This window comes from Lipomyces japonicus (genome assembly GCF_038497905.1).
Source record: "Lipomyces japonicus strain CBS 7319 unplaced genomic scaffold V1514scaffold_49, whole genome shotgun sequence".
Lineage (NCBI taxonomy): Eukaryota > Fungi > Ascomycota > Lipomycetes > Lipomycetales > Lipomycetaceae > Lipomyces > Lipomyces japonicus.
Window position 1 is genome coordinate 66,081 of NW_027117861.1, and position 14,010 is coordinate 80,090.

General features: G+C 43.6%; 8 protein-coding genes across 8 annotated transcripts; 3 read left to right on the plus strand and 5 right to left on the minus strand.

The window, feature by feature from the left end:
• Positions 1-29: 29 nt before the first annotated feature.
• V1514DRAFT_336463 (peptidyl-prolyl cis-trans isomerase) lies at positions 30-1,152 on the plus strand. Its single transcript, XM_066928543.1, has 4 exons — positions 30-239; positions 316-410; positions 467-588; positions 686-1,152. The coding sequence occupies exons 1-4, from the start codon at positions 108-110 to the stop codon at positions 1,039-1,041; spliced, it is 705 nt and encodes a 234-aa protein (XP_066781483.1). The 5' UTR covers positions 30-107; the 3' UTR covers positions 1,042-1,152.
• Positions 1,153-1,172: 20 nt separating this feature from the next.
• On the minus strand, positions 1,173-3,604 carry V1514DRAFT_336469 (Enolase, C-terminal TIM barrel domain-containing protein). Its single transcript, XM_066928544.1, has 6 exons — positions 3,488-3,604; positions 3,128-3,259; positions 2,944-3,072; positions 2,802-2,869; positions 2,546-2,615; positions 1,173-2,490 (listed from the first exon to the last, which is right to left on the minus strand). The coding sequence occupies exons 1-6, from the start codon at positions 3,531-3,533 to the stop codon at positions 1,628-1,630; spliced, it is 1,308 nt and encodes a 435-aa protein (XP_066781484.1). The 5' UTR covers positions 3,534-3,604; the 3' UTR covers positions 1,173-1,627.
• A 268-nt stretch (positions 3,605-3,872) lies between these two features.
• On the plus strand, positions 3,873-5,406 carry V1514DRAFT_298141 (P-loop containing nucleoside triphosphate hydrolase protein). The gene is made up of 4 exons (XM_066925475.1): positions 3,873-4,101; positions 4,178-4,247; positions 4,307-4,542; positions 4,598-5,406. The coding sequence occupies exons 1-4, from the start codon at positions 3,898-3,900 to the stop codon at positions 5,324-5,326; spliced, it is 1,239 nt and encodes a 412-aa protein (XP_066781485.1). The 5' UTR covers positions 3,873-3,897; the 3' UTR covers positions 5,327-5,406.
• Positions 5,307-6,494, minus strand: V1514DRAFT_336473 (HAD-like domain-containing protein). The gene has a single exon (XM_066928545.1). It carries the CDS (start codon positions 6,231-6,233, stop codon positions 5,418-5,420), a length of 816 nt encoding a protein of 271 aa, XP_066781486.1. The 5' UTR covers positions 6,234-6,494; the 3' UTR covers positions 5,307-5,417.
• On the plus strand, positions 6,369-7,808 carry V1514DRAFT_168165 (uncharacterized protein). Its single transcript, XM_066924552.1, has one exon. It carries the CDS (start codon positions 6,503-6,505, stop codon positions 7,718-7,720), a length of 1,218 nt encoding a protein of 405 aa, XP_066781487.1. The 5' UTR covers positions 6,369-6,502; the 3' UTR covers positions 7,721-7,808.
• Positions 7,809-7,964: 156 nt separating this feature from the next.
• On the minus strand, positions 7,965-8,786 carry V1514DRAFT_344574 (uncharacterized protein; the record flags this gene model as incomplete). Its single annotated transcript, XM_066929197.1, has 2 exons — positions 7,965-8,640; positions 8,710-8,786. 2 exons carry the CDS (start codon positions 8,784-8,786, stop codon positions 7,965-7,967), a joined length of 753 nt encoding a protein of 250 aa, XP_066781488.1.
• A 902-nt stretch (positions 8,787-9,688) lies between these two features.
• Positions 9,689-11,425, minus strand: V1514DRAFT_369508 (uncharacterized protein; the record flags this gene model as incomplete). The annotated part of the gene is made up of 1 exon (XM_066929948.1): positions 9,689-11,425. The coding sequence occupies one exon, from the start codon at positions 11,423-11,425 to the stop codon at positions 9,689-9,691; it is 1,737 nt and encodes a 578-aa protein (XP_066781489.1).
• A 547-nt stretch (positions 11,426-11,972) lies between these two features.
• V1514DRAFT_348806 (concanavalin A-like lectin/glucanase domain-containing protein) lies at positions 11,973-13,493 on the minus strand (the record flags this gene model as incomplete). Its single annotated transcript, XM_066929347.1, has 3 exons — positions 11,973-12,193; positions 12,362-13,060; positions 13,166-13,493. 3 exons carry the CDS (start codon positions 13,491-13,493, stop codon positions 11,973-11,975), a joined length of 1,248 nt encoding a protein of 415 aa, XP_066781490.1.
• Positions 13,494-14,010: the final 517 nt, after the last annotated feature.

Here is a 14,010-nt window from a genome sequence, read left to right on the forward strand (position 1 = left end):
TGTTGACACGTTATCCCCTGTGGTACGCATACCGGAACATTCTTCCAATTGTAACAATTGATTCGAACTGACAAATTTTTTTAATCCAAACAGATAAATAACGAAAAATGAATTTATCTTCGGTCAATTGGTTTCGCTTGGCCAGTTTTTTGGTCGCCATCGTTGTGGCGTTTCTCTTTTTCAGCTCGCCTGCTGCAGCAGCTGCTGCTGCGACTGAGTCCCCTGAGATCACCAACAAGGTAAGAAAAACATTATGATATTTTTTTGAGAGCTTGACTCATGTAACCACTGAACATATTTTTGTTTTTGTTTTAGGTTTTCTTTGATATTGAACAAGGTGGACAACCTCTTGGACGGGTCGTGCTGGGCTTGTATGGAAACGTGGTGCCAAAGACGACTGAGAACTTCCGGTATGTTTTGTGAACGGTACAAAAGATATTAAAATGCTTAAGGTTTATAATAATAGTGCACTTGCTACTGGCGAAAAGGGATTTGGATATCAAGGTTCCAAGTTCCATCGTGTGATTGAAAAGTTTATGATTCAAGGTGGAGATTTCACCAGGGGCGATGGCACTGGTGGTAAATCAAGTAAGTATTTTTTTTTACCATTGGGTATATATATATATACATGCGGTTGTTTGCCAACACGGATTGCTAATCATGATGGGCGGGCTTGTTTAAATAGTTTACGGTGGCAAGTTTGCTGACGAAAACTTTCAATTGCGTCACTCCAAGCCCGGCTTGCTGTCGATGGCCAACGCCGGTCGTGACACGAACGGTTCGCAATTTTTCATCACCACCGTGGTCACTTCATGGCTGGATGGTCGTCATGTCGTGTTTGGTGAAGTCGTGGAAGGATACGATATTGTGGCCAAGATTGAAAAGACCAAGAAGGGAAGAAATGATAAACCGGTGCAAGATATTATCATTGCCAAGTCTGGCGAATTGATTGAGGACAAGGCCGAGGTTGTTGAATCTCAAACCGAAGTTGCAAAGGCCCCGGAAGGCACAGTTGAGGAAGTCAAGAAAGATGAATTGTGAAAATCCATTGTATGATTTTAAAATAAAATTAAACAAAATAGAATTGAAGCATACATGATCATGGTTGCAAGGCTTGGATATTACTATCGAGTAACGTTTTAATTTTTTTTTCTTTGATTCTGATTTCTGCTTGTACATCCTAGACATGTATAAATACGGGCGGCAAATTTAGTTCGGCTTCTCATTTGTATTTGCACCATACCTTCTTAATTTGGATAATCTTATCTGATTCATCAAGAGTGCATTCATTCCTATACTTTGACTGCTTTTTGTGTTCTTTATTTGTCTAAATCCCTTGTTGTAAAAATCTTTTGTTTACAGTCAAGTCATAATATCAAAAGAATTATTATATACATCAAAATCATACTACGCATTTGAAATCTAAAAATAAATCAATAACTGGGAGATGCTTCGTGACCAGCACGACATCATCCAACCAGCATTCATAATATATATTGTTTGTAGAGTTGTATATAAAAATTTTCAAAAATGAATCAACATAAAATAAAATAACGCAAGATTTGAAAATTCAAACCAAGAGTTTTTCTTTAAAAAATAAAAAAAGAAATTATAATTTAACAAAAATTTAGAGTTGAACAGCAGTTCTGAACTTCTCACCAGCGTAAATGGCCTTGTCACCAAGCTCCTCCTCAATTCTAAGAAGCTGGTTAAGCTTAGCAAGACGCTCAGAACGGGCAGGAGCACCGGTTTTAATCTCACCAGCCTGGAGACCAACAACAATGTCAGCAATCGTAGTATCCTCAGTCTCACCAGATCTGTGGGAGACCATAACACCCCAGCCAGCATCGAAGGAGTCCTTGGCAGCCTGGATTGACTCAGAAAGAGTGCCAATCTGGTTGACCTTGAGAAGGAGAGCGTTAGCGGCCTTCTTCTCGATGGCGGTCTTGATGCGGAGAGGGTTAGTGACGGTCAAGTCATCACCAACGATCTGGATGTCAGTGGTCTTGTAGAAGTGAACCCAAGCATCCCAGTCATCCTCTGCAAAAGGATCCTCAATGGAAATAATGGGGTACTCCTTAGCGAGAGAAGCGTAAAGCGCAGCAAGCTCCTCTCCGCTAAGCCACTTGGATGGGTCAGAGTCGGGGTTCTTGAAGTCAAGATCGTACTTGCCATCCTTGAAGAACTCAGATGACGCAACATCAAGAGCAATCTTAACCTTTCCGGTGTAACCAGCAGCCTCAATGGAGTCAGTGATCAAGTCCAAAGCCTCCTTGGGGGTCTGAATATCAGGAGCAACACCACCCTCATCACCAACATTTCCAGCAGACTGGCCGTATCTCTTGGTCGTGAGCTTCTTCAAGATCTGGTAGACCTCAGCACCCTGCTGAAGAGCCTCGTGGAAAGAAGAGGCACCAACAGGAGCAATCATGAACTCCTGGAAAGCAAGACGGCCACCAGCATGGGAGCCACCGTTGAGGACGTTAAGGACTATCGAGATATTAGACAAATGATTAGCACACAAACAGTGTTTGGTTTTACTTACAAGGAACTGGGAGAACAACCGGGTTCTTGGCACCGGCCAAGGAGGCGATGTGGGAGTAGAGAGGGACGCCCTATCGGAAGTTAGACAACCGGAACAAACTTATCGGCATCGGAACGAGTAGGAACAGGCATCCGCGGAGGCACTGTCACAAGCAACAAAAGCAATTAAAACATGGCTTTCCCCGGACGCCCGTGCGCACGCTAGACAATGCATGTCCATGCTTCCGTTCCATAGATTACAAAAATAAGACAATTACCTTCTCGCCGGCAGCGGCCTTAGCAGCAGCAAGGGAAACACCAAGAATAGCGTTAGCACCCAACTTGGCTATAAATAAATTAGTACAATGCAATATTATCACAAACAATGTAAACCAAAAAAATTTCCATTCCAATACATACCCTTGTTGGGGGTTCCGTCAAGTTGGAGAAGGAAGTCATCAACAGCCTTCTGGTCCTTGATGTCGATGTTAGCCTTAATAAAGGCAGGGGCAATGATGTCGTTGACGTTGGCAACCGCCTTCAAGACACCTAAAAACAGGGTTAGCACGTCATGCGAAATCAAGTTGACGTCGTCCAAACTTACCCTTGCCGCCCCAGGCCTTCTCCTTGTCACGGAGTTCAAGAGCCTCGTGGATACCAGTAGAGGCACCGGACGGAACGATGGCACGGTAAAGACCGGTTTCGGTGTGGAGATCAACCTCAACAGTAGGGTTTCCTGTTCAATCGGTTATCAGGTTATGAGTTCATTAAACAACGTAATTCTAGCAGCCAATCTCGTCTACACCATCAATGCGCCATACGATGCTTTTACATCACAATTAAACTGTAAAAAACAGTAAAATCGCTAGCTTGAGGTACCATTTAGATGTGTTGAAGACACCATCCATCACGAATCATGACGACATTTCAACATAGACAGCGATTGATAGCCATTGATACATACCACGAGAGTCGTAAACGTAACGGGCAAAAACCTTGGTAACAGCCATCGCAGAAGATTAAGAACTTGAAAATGTCTTGAAAAAAATAAATTGGAAAAAATAAAAGACAACGAAGTATGTAGAAATAAAAGAAAAAGAAGGGAAGAGAAAATCAGGGTCGAAGGTGATCAGTGGTCGCGGGCTAGGGTTTTGGCTCTGCCGCTGTAGCCATTGGTTGCGGGCCGTTCTCAGCAATGTGCTCTGCTCAAGGCACCTCAGTATATCTGGGTACGCACAGAGTTGTTTGTTTGCTAGCTGCGGTCACGTGCAGCATCAGTTTTATTCTGGGCTAGGGTACACCCTGTCGTGATAATTATCATCGAAAGCTCGCGAGCTTCCATCTCGCCAGAACCAACATAATCCCACGTTTGCCATGGCCGATCCTGCTGAATCCGATCCTCTTTTAGCTGCCCTTGAGGCCGAACATGGAGCTGAAACTCCTGTTGATGGTGAGCGAGAACAGGCGCTTCAAGATTTCAAAAGAAAGCTTTTGGAACATCGAGAATGGGATGCAAAGCTCAAGGACCTGCGGACCAATATTAAAGGCCTCCAAAATGACTACGAGAAGACAGAGGATGTAAGTCATCCAACATTAGTTTTTTTTTTTTTTTTTTTTTGGTTAGCTTGTAATTGCTAACTTAATTTTATGAAAGGATATCAAAGCGCTGCAGAGCGTTGGGCAGATCATTGGTGAGGTTCTCAAACAGCTCGATGAGGAGCGATGTAAGTTCTTTTTGATTACATTTTGTTTTTGACGTGGATGTTTAACCATTCTGCTACAGTTATTGTCAAGGCATCATCTGGCCCTCGATATATTGTTGGTTGCCGCAGCAAAGTCGACAAGACAAAGCTCAAACAAGGTGTTCGTGTTGCCTTGGACATGACCACGCTCACCATCATGCGCATGCTTCCTCGTGAGGTCGACCCTTTAGTCTACAACATGACCACTTACAAGCCTGGAGAGTTATCATTTGCCGGAATTGGTGGATTGAACGATCAGATTAGAGAATTAAGAGAGGTATTTCATATCTCATTTATCATTTTTGTTATAATGCTGACATGCTCCGCAACAGGTCATTGAGCTGCCGTTGAAGAATCCTGAAATTTTTTTGCGGGTAGGCATAAAACCGCCAAAGGGTGTTCTTCTTTATGGTCCTCCCGGTACGGGCAAGACGCTTCTTGCCCGTGCAGTTGCTGCTACTCTCGGTGCAAACTTCATTTTCTCACCCGCGTCAGCCATTGTCGATAAATACATTGGTGAATCTGCCAGACTCATTCGTGAAATGTTTGGATATGCCAAGGAGCACGAACCCTGTGTTATTTTTATGGATGAGATAGATGCCATCGGTGGGCGACGATTTAGCGAAGGTACTAGTGCAGACCGTGAGATTCAGAGAACACTAATGGAACTACTCAACCAGATGGATGGCTTCGATTACCTTGGTCAAACTAAAGTTATCATGGCTACCAATCGGCCAGATACGCTCGATCCTGCCTTGCTTCGTGCTGGCCGTCTAGACAGAAAAATTGAGATTCCTTTGCCCAATGAAGTTGGACGTCTGGAGATCTTTAAGATTCATGCATTAAAAGTGCAAAAGCAAGGTGACATAGACTATGAAGCTCTCGTAAAAATGTCTGATGGATTTAATGGTGCGGACATCCGAAACGTGATCACTGAGGCTGGCTTGTTTGCTATAAGAGACGACCGTGACTACATGGTGCAAGACGACTTAATGAAGGCGGTGCGCAAGGTGTCAGAAGCCAAGAAGCTGGAAGGAAAGCTAGATTACGAGAAATTGTGAGTTATTTATTAACCATGCCAGTGTTTCTCTCTTTCAATTGTAATTTTCTTGTAAAATACAAATGTCACATTTCCAATTTTTATGTAGTCTATCATCCTGTTAGTGCATTATTTAACTCGCTCCATTCCGTGACGGAATACAAAACTTTTTGACCTTCCGAAACCCGCCGATCCCACTTGCGAATGTCCACAACATTGACTCCTCCTCTTGCGCATGCTTCACGCAGACTGGTCTTTTGGCCTACGATTAACCCGAGGCGTGCTTGCAGCAGCGGGCGAAGATCTGACGTGCTATCACCAGCATACACAACTTCATTCTTAACCCCCAACTTGGTTAATACATGATCAATTAATCGAGACTTGTCTGCACCTGTTCGTAATTCGTATTCATGCTTGGAAAGAAGTCCGCTTGCGAGGCCGTCGCTATCAAAATGTACCTCGTTCGCGTACACGGGCACGTCACCGAATCCGTGCTGGTTAAACACTTCTTGAATTAAAAGTTGACTCCAATTAACACTAACAATTACTATCAAGATGCCTAATTTTTTACAATTTTTAACAACGTCCCACCATCCTGGACGGATTTTAACATTGCTTGCTTGCTTTAGAAGCGCATTCTTCGTGATTCCCTTGAACAATCCTGATCTTTCAACCCGGCGAACTGATGTCAATTCAACTTCAGTCAAGCCATCCAAAAACCGCAATTCATCAACCAGGTTATTTCTTTTTCCAAATTTTTGCACGTAATTGTTATAATCTTTGAGATATTCGTTGCCGAAATAATTCCATTCAGGCTTGAAGTCAGGCTTGGTGGCATAGGCCGCTGCAGCTACGAGATGCATTGTGTCAACCTCTGTTATTGTTTCATCCCAGTCCACAAACAGTACTTGAGGTCTGAATTCGGTCATGTTTCCGCTGTTTGTGGCCTGTTTCCGTACTGATCGTGTCTTTGCAATTGTTTTAATTTAAAGGTTTATTTATCAATCTCGTTATATATATATACCGCCGCCGCCATTTGATTTTATAGTTTATCTAAATTACTTCAATCCCACAGCGTTAATTATCAAGTCTTTATCGCAATAAGTAGGCCGACAAACAGGAACTCGGTCGATATTGGAAAGACCACTATCTTGTAACCACGATTTGCTCACTACACCACTCGGCGTGACCATAACAGATGACTTGGACAAGGGATTTTTTCCGAAAATACTCCGAAATCTATACAGTATTTCTTCCGCTTTTTTCAATCTTTCTTATCGTGTATGGCATCCTTATAAGTACTCAGCACCCGGTAATTGCTCCGTACGACCCGAGTAAAGACGAATTGTTAGACTTGCACAGAAATCTGATTGATATTCCGTCGGTGACTCTTTCCGAGAACGATGTTGCGTCGTATTTAGGTACTTACCTTGCCGACCGTGGGTTCACTGTCGAACGCCAACAAATCTCGACTGACCCTGCGCGGGAGAACATCTATGCATACAAAGGTATAACAAGAGATACCAAAGTTTTACTCACGTCTCATATCGACACGGTGCCACCATTTATTCCATATTCTTATCATGATGGGTACATCTGGGGCCGGGGTTCGGTAGATGCGAAAGCGTCCGTGGCGGCTCAGGTTACCGCCGCGATTGAGTTATTAGCAGATGGGCAAGTCCAAGAAGGCGACGTGTCATTACTTTACGTTGTGGGCGAGGAGACTGATGGAATTGGAATGACTACTGCTTCGGAATCTCTTAATGCCAATTGGGAAGCTGCCGTATTTGGAGAGCCGACCGAGCTAAAACTTGCCGTAGGCCACAAGGGCATCTTACTCGCTGACTTGTATGCGCATGGCAAGGCTAGCCATTCTGGTTATCCCGAGCTTGGAATTAATGCCAATAGTTACATTATCGAGGCGCTTTATAAGTTAGATAATCTCAAGTACCCATCGAGTGAGTTGCTCGGAAACACGACGTTTAACATTGGAACATTGCAAGGAGGCGTGGCAGCCAATGTTATCCCAGCGAACGCATCCGCAGGTATCACTGTTCGTGTTGCTGATGATTTGCCACAAGTAGTGAGATTAATGAAAGACGCGGTCGAGGACGTTGACCACGTCGAACTTGACATCACTCTCACTTATGAGCCCGTGTATTGTGACTATGACGTGCCCGGATTTGACACGATCGTCGCCTCATACGGTACTGATATTCCACATCTTAAGGCAGATATCAAGAAGTATCTTTACGGGCCGGGTTCGATTCTTGTGGCACATGCTGAAAACGAGCGACTCAGTGAAGCTGATCTGAGAGAATCAGTAGTTGGCTATAAGAAATTGGTTGCATTTTCACTCGGCAAATCTTTAGAGTTTCATTCAACAACAACAGAAACAAAACTGGTTGCACAGTAAGCAAGTGTTAAATGCGTTAATAATAGCAATAATAATAATAAAATAAAATTTGGTTGTTAGACAATTAACCAAAAAAAAAAAAAAATAGAAAAATTTCTAGATTTCCAAAGATAAAAAAAATTAAAAAATTAAATAATTATATCCTGTTACTCAACTTAAACTTCATAAATATATAATGAGCCCATCTCATGAATTGAACAAACCCGCTCACTCAGTCGCATACAAAAGAAGCTGCCTCGAGAATTTAAGCAGATTCAGCAGTTGCCTCTGCGTTTCTTTTCCACGGACGACCGCCGTACCAAGCTTCAGCGTCGGCATCACGCTTCCATGGGCGACCGCCGTACCAAGCTTCAGGCTTAGCCTCAGCTTCAGCATCACGCTTCCATGGGCGACCTCCGTACCAGGCTTCAGCATCGGCATCGCGCTTCCACGGACGGCCACCATACCAAGCTTCAGCGTCGGCATCACGCTTCCATGGGCGACCGCCGTACCAGGCTTCAGCCTCCGCATCACGCTTCCATGGGCGACCTCCATACCAGGCTTCAGCCTCGGCGTCTCTCTTCCAGGGACGGCCACCATACCAAGCCTCAGGCTTTGCTTCAGCATCGGCCTCAGCATCACGCTTCCATGGGCGGCCACCGTACCAGGCTTCAGCCTCGGCATCACGCTTCCAAGGACGACCTCCATACCACGGCTCAGGATCGCGCTTCCAAGGGCGGCCGCCATACCACGCCTCAGGATGAGCCTCAGCCTCCGGGTGGGCATCAGGCTCGCGCTTCAAGATATCGGCCAAGCGCTTCCAAATAGGAGCCGGAGAAGCTTCAGCTTCGGCCTCAGGCCTGGCTTCAGGTTCAGCCTTAGCGTCAGGAGAAGCCTCGCGCTTATAGACGGTGGCTTCGGGAATGATGATGTCAGGTTGCCTGGTGAAGGTTAGAAACATAACACAATGCGATAAACGCCGCACAAACAAAAACAAAAGAAACACTTACGCATCCGCAACGGGTGCTGCAACAGACACGCCAGACAAAAGAAGAGTAGAAAGAATGAGAGCGTTGGAAACCTTCATGATTGAAACAAGCGAATGAATTCAAATGAGCGAATCAAGTAAAAACTTTTGTCTATCTTGGCTTGTTTTTTTAAAGAAGGACTGCTTGAAAGCTAAATGGTTTTACAAAAGAAACATTGCGAAGGAAGAAATAGGTCATATATATATACTTGAATAGGCAAAGGAGAGACTTATTTGGAAGTGCTCATCCGCCGTCAATTGCCCGTCATCAAATCTTCACTGCAGTAAGTACCCCCTATTTCTTGACAAAAAGTAAGCTTCTGGGTATTTAGAAATATCATAGCAAAATTATAGCCCGTAATGGACGGCAATGGAGAAACAAGGGCACGGTGGGGAGCAAATGTCTATTTTCCTGTTTGGTATTGCAATGACCCGACCGCCGCATGCAGAGCGGCTTGCGACTGGTTGGTTTTATAGTTTTTACCATGAACGGCCTGCAATGAAGCTTGTCCCCACGCCGCCCCCTTAATTCAAAATGGGAATAAAATATTGCAAGTTTTTGGTATGAGCAGATACATGTCTACCTTTAGAGCTGATACTTGTCGTGGTGCCACTAATTTGTCTGAGATTTTTTAGAAATACATCAAATTAATCTTGAAAGTCCTTTGTCTAGCGCGGCTCAAGGATATCACGCCTTGTCAATTGCAATAGTTCGCAATTATTGAACAGATTGAATGCAGACACTAGTTTGGTCCCAAGAACGGTATAATATGACAGCACACGTGGCGTTAATTTCTGATACAACTTTAAAGATTAAACGTAGTAGAGTAAAAATTAGATCATGTTGAATCTCGTATTATTGGTTATTTCTATAATTCCACAAAACGTTTTTGCATACTTCCTTCAAGTGTATATGAACCACCATATATGACTAAAATGCAAAATTAGAATAGTCTGTTTAGTCAGACGTTGATAGTTTGCAAAAATTCCTCAACTGCGGCAACGGTATCACAAAAATTTTCAAGAATATGCCAGTGTGAGCAGTCCTTCATGATCTTGATTGTCGAATTCGGCAGTTCGGATGCGACTTTTTTGACAACATCTAATGATGGCCACTCATCTTCTTCGCCCGTTATCAACAATACTGGCTGGGTAATATGTTCGTGGCCTATTGGTTCCTGACGAGTGAGTGCATTGCAACCTTTGGCATAGTTGTCCGGATCATTGACCTTTAAAATGCTTTGAATGTATGTGATGGCCACTGGATTCTGGGCCAAAGTTTTCTTCGAAACAGAATATGCAGACATGTTGTTGGCCAATTGTTGTAATCCAGATTGTCTGGCCTGAATTTCCAACTGAGGTGGAATACCGGAAATTTCTTTGGCTAATGGGTAATGCAATGGCGACATCAAAATAATGGCATCTACAAGCTCAGGATGAGTGTTTGCAAACAATTCAGATATTCCACAACCCATGGAATGACCAATCAGCGTGATGTGACCGGTGATGTTTTTGGCCTGAACGAGGGCAAACAAATCGTTTGCGAAACTCTCGATGCTAAGAATCGAGGTGGGAGAAGAACGTGAGCTTCCGAATCCTTCATTATCAACAAGAAGAACACGATAATTTTTAATTATGGAAGTGCGATTTATAAACGTTTCAAAATACTGCGCGGAAGCTCCCAGACCGTGGACGCATATGACAGTCTTTCCGGACGCATGGTTTCCAATGTCTTCCACGTACAAATACTTGCTACCCACTTTTGTCAGCCCGGCAGGAACGTATACTGATTCAGTAGCTAATGAAATTGTGTGATTTTGAGGAATCGGTACAATGCGGTTACTTAATTTGCCTAAACCTGTGACTTCAATATCAACCTGATCACCCGGCTTAAGATATAGTGGCGGAACCAAGCCAATGCCAACTCCAGCCGGCGTGCCCGTGGCAATAACATCACCTGGTTGTAAAGTAATTCCAGTACTCAAAACGTTTATCAAAGTTGGTACGTTAAAAATCAAGTTTTCCGTGCTATCGTCCTGACGAAGCTTGCCATTAACAAATGTTTTGAGACTGAGAAACTCTGGCAAATTAATCTTAGGCACCGCAATTGGTCCCATCGGGCAATACGTGTCCCCTGATTTGCCAATGAAAAACTGCTTATGATCACGTTGTCTCTCGCGGGCAGTGACGTCGTTTACGATCGTGTATCCCCACACGTAATCCAGCGCGCTTTCGACAGCCACGTTCCTGGCCGGCTTCCCAATAATAACCCCGACTTCACCTTCAAAATCTAACGTGCTGGTAAAGTCCGGGTCTAGATAAATCTCTGCACCGGATGGAATGATTGAAGTAAATCGTTTGGTAAACAAAACAGGATCGGACGGCACGTCGACCTTATCGCTTGAATCAAACCCTGATTGGTTGAACTCCCTCGCATGATCGTAATAATTTTTGCCAACAGCCAATACATCTCGAGAAGCAAGTGGAGGCAACAATTTTACATTTGAAAGAGGAAAACTTGATTGACCTTTCTGGGCAATAATGCTGTTAATTGGCGTCGATATAACGTCGTACAATGAGGCAATTGGCGTCCCGGATGCAAATGCCAATGGAGTCACACTTGAATCTTCAAGATCAAGATGGCCAACCTGGTGAGATCCAGCAGCATTGATGTACTGCACAAAATTATGAAATGACATCAATAATCGTAGTTACTGTCACAAAAGGATAAAGTAGCTTTACTGGCCCCCCTTGCCATGCGCCTTCGATAGTGCACATGTCAAATCAGGGGTACGTTGTATAGTAGTAACATTACCGCTGCCTCTTGCGAGAACGGCAGAATAAAAGGTTCTTGCAATCAATCTTGTGTGACGTAAAAGTTCGTATGAACGTAATAGAAAAGATATTTAATTATTAGTAACCCACTTCAACTCTTGCGACACATAGCTTTTCATCTAGCTTTTGCAGCAATCTAAACAAACACATCCATGCCAGAAAAAACAAATAATGTATAAATAGAGGCCAAAAAAAAAAAAAAAATAGAAAGAGAACACCCCTGTTACTTCTGCGCCAAAACAGTGAAGAGAGAAAAAAAAAAGGAATAAAGAAAAACAAACAACCATTCAAATACATGCCATTGCATACCCTGCCAAAAGCCATCCCTGGCTACCGTATGCCATTCGTAATTACAAAACTCACACTATAAAATAAAACCACCATATGTCTCGAAATAAATTAGATTTTTAATCATCTGCTATCTTCAAAAGCTGGAGGAGGTGACCTGCCCAAAAAGTGTGCCGTTTCTGGTGGCCCTGCTTCATCACCTAGATCAGATGTGTAACTTGGTGGTCGATTGGAAGGAGCATGTGGTTCGATGCGGATGTTTCGATGGTACTGTACATTTTGATACGGCCGATAAGTACTAGGTGTATAAAAAGTCGACGAAGTAGCATTTCGAGCTGCCGTATCTGTACCACCCTGAGGCGATACAGCTGACGAAGATGAAGGGGATGCATTACTCGCAGACCCAGATATGTTTGACATATTTATGTTATCAGATGCATCAGAATCATAGTCTTCTGCTTGCGGGAAAGGCGATCGCGTGTTGCGTAATGATCCAGTTGCACCCATGGTACCATAATCATGCGGATGTTGACCAATTTCAAGTAAAACAGAGCCTTGTTCGTTTCCATAGGGAGGCGGAGGAGCCAGGCTTCCCGTTACAGGAGCCAACCCCCATTTCTTCACATTTGCTTCAATGAAAACAAACCCAGCCTTGCCAAAATTTACATGCACCGTGCAAGGTCCGTTTGCTCCAATGGTTGGGAATAAGTTCAACTTCATACCATGAGCAGCGTCATCCAACTTCTTGCCGTTACGGGTATAAAAGACTGTTCCTGTTCGAGGTCTGAATCCAACTCCAATAACATCGCCTTGCTGCAATGGAGGACCATACGGTTGACCTGTGAATGGCTGATTATTGCGTTTTTCGCCAAGTGAATCATACGCAACAGAGAACTTGTGATATCCAGGAAGCCTAAACGTCGGATATGGTTTTGTCGCAAAACCAATTGATAATAAAGTTTGTTCCGGCTTATCATAAATTTTTGCTTCCCAATAATACACGTCATTCTGTTTTGGTACAGGGAGGTTGGTTTGTACGCAGCACTCGCTGTCATAAAATGCAATTTCTGTACGACCTTCCACAAAGCAATTTGCGTTTGGAAAATCAGGATCAAATTCCCAAGCAGAAACACCTTTTTCTTGAATTGCCATAAATTGTGACAGGCTTATATCAGTGGGAATGCTATCTGGAGGGTTGGCTTCTTGGAATGCTATTAAAAGAGACAGGTCAGCACTGGATACAAAAATCGATCGACAGAGTAATACTGAAATTCAGAAAAAATCTTAAAAACCAAAAAAAAAAAAAAAAAGCTTACCTCGAGCTTGAAAATACGATGTTTGTGCAAGATCATCCATGTTTTGAAGACCTTCTTCCTCTTCACGAAGAAACGCCTGCTCGTCATCATATTCTCCAGGACGTCCCCGGTGCAAAAGAATACGACCTTGCCGGGTATAGAAAAGAAAATATATAATGGAAAACAATGCGGTGAGTACAACGATGGATCCGAATGTCGACACAAGACCGACAAGGAGGGGCACGCTGATTCCGTCATCAAGCGGGCCATTAATATCACTGTTGCCATTGTGATTGCCCCCATTCCGACCACCATCATTGATCGGAACCGTACCGTTGTTGATATCCATGGCGGTCACGGTGGAGTAAATCGTGAGCACGGTTAACGGAGGCCAGAAAATGAAGTATATGCAAAAGCGCGATAAGAGTCTGGTTGGGTTGGAAGGCACACAACGTACACAACGCCGGGTTGACATACACCAGAAAACTCAAACAAGCGTGCAGACCCCAGACAGACGGAGCACAATGAAAATTTGTCACTGAAAAAAAAAAAAAAAAAAAAAAAGAAAATTAGTGGTTTGCTCGTAAGACTCTTGTGGACTTTCGGCAAAAGGCTGCTCAACGGCCAATATGTGAACGGAAATCCGCCGAAGGTGCGTCCCAGCAAGTCCTGGGAGTGTGACCTTACATTGCACGTGACATGGCATATTATTTTATTTTCTATCCGTTGTATTTGTGTTCGCCGCTCATTGGGCTAGGGCAAGCTTTTCAGGTAAAACAATTAACGTATACGACACATTCAAATGAAGTATATATATAACTAACAATTTACACATTTAGTTTGCTTTATTTACGTTGTATGGATTG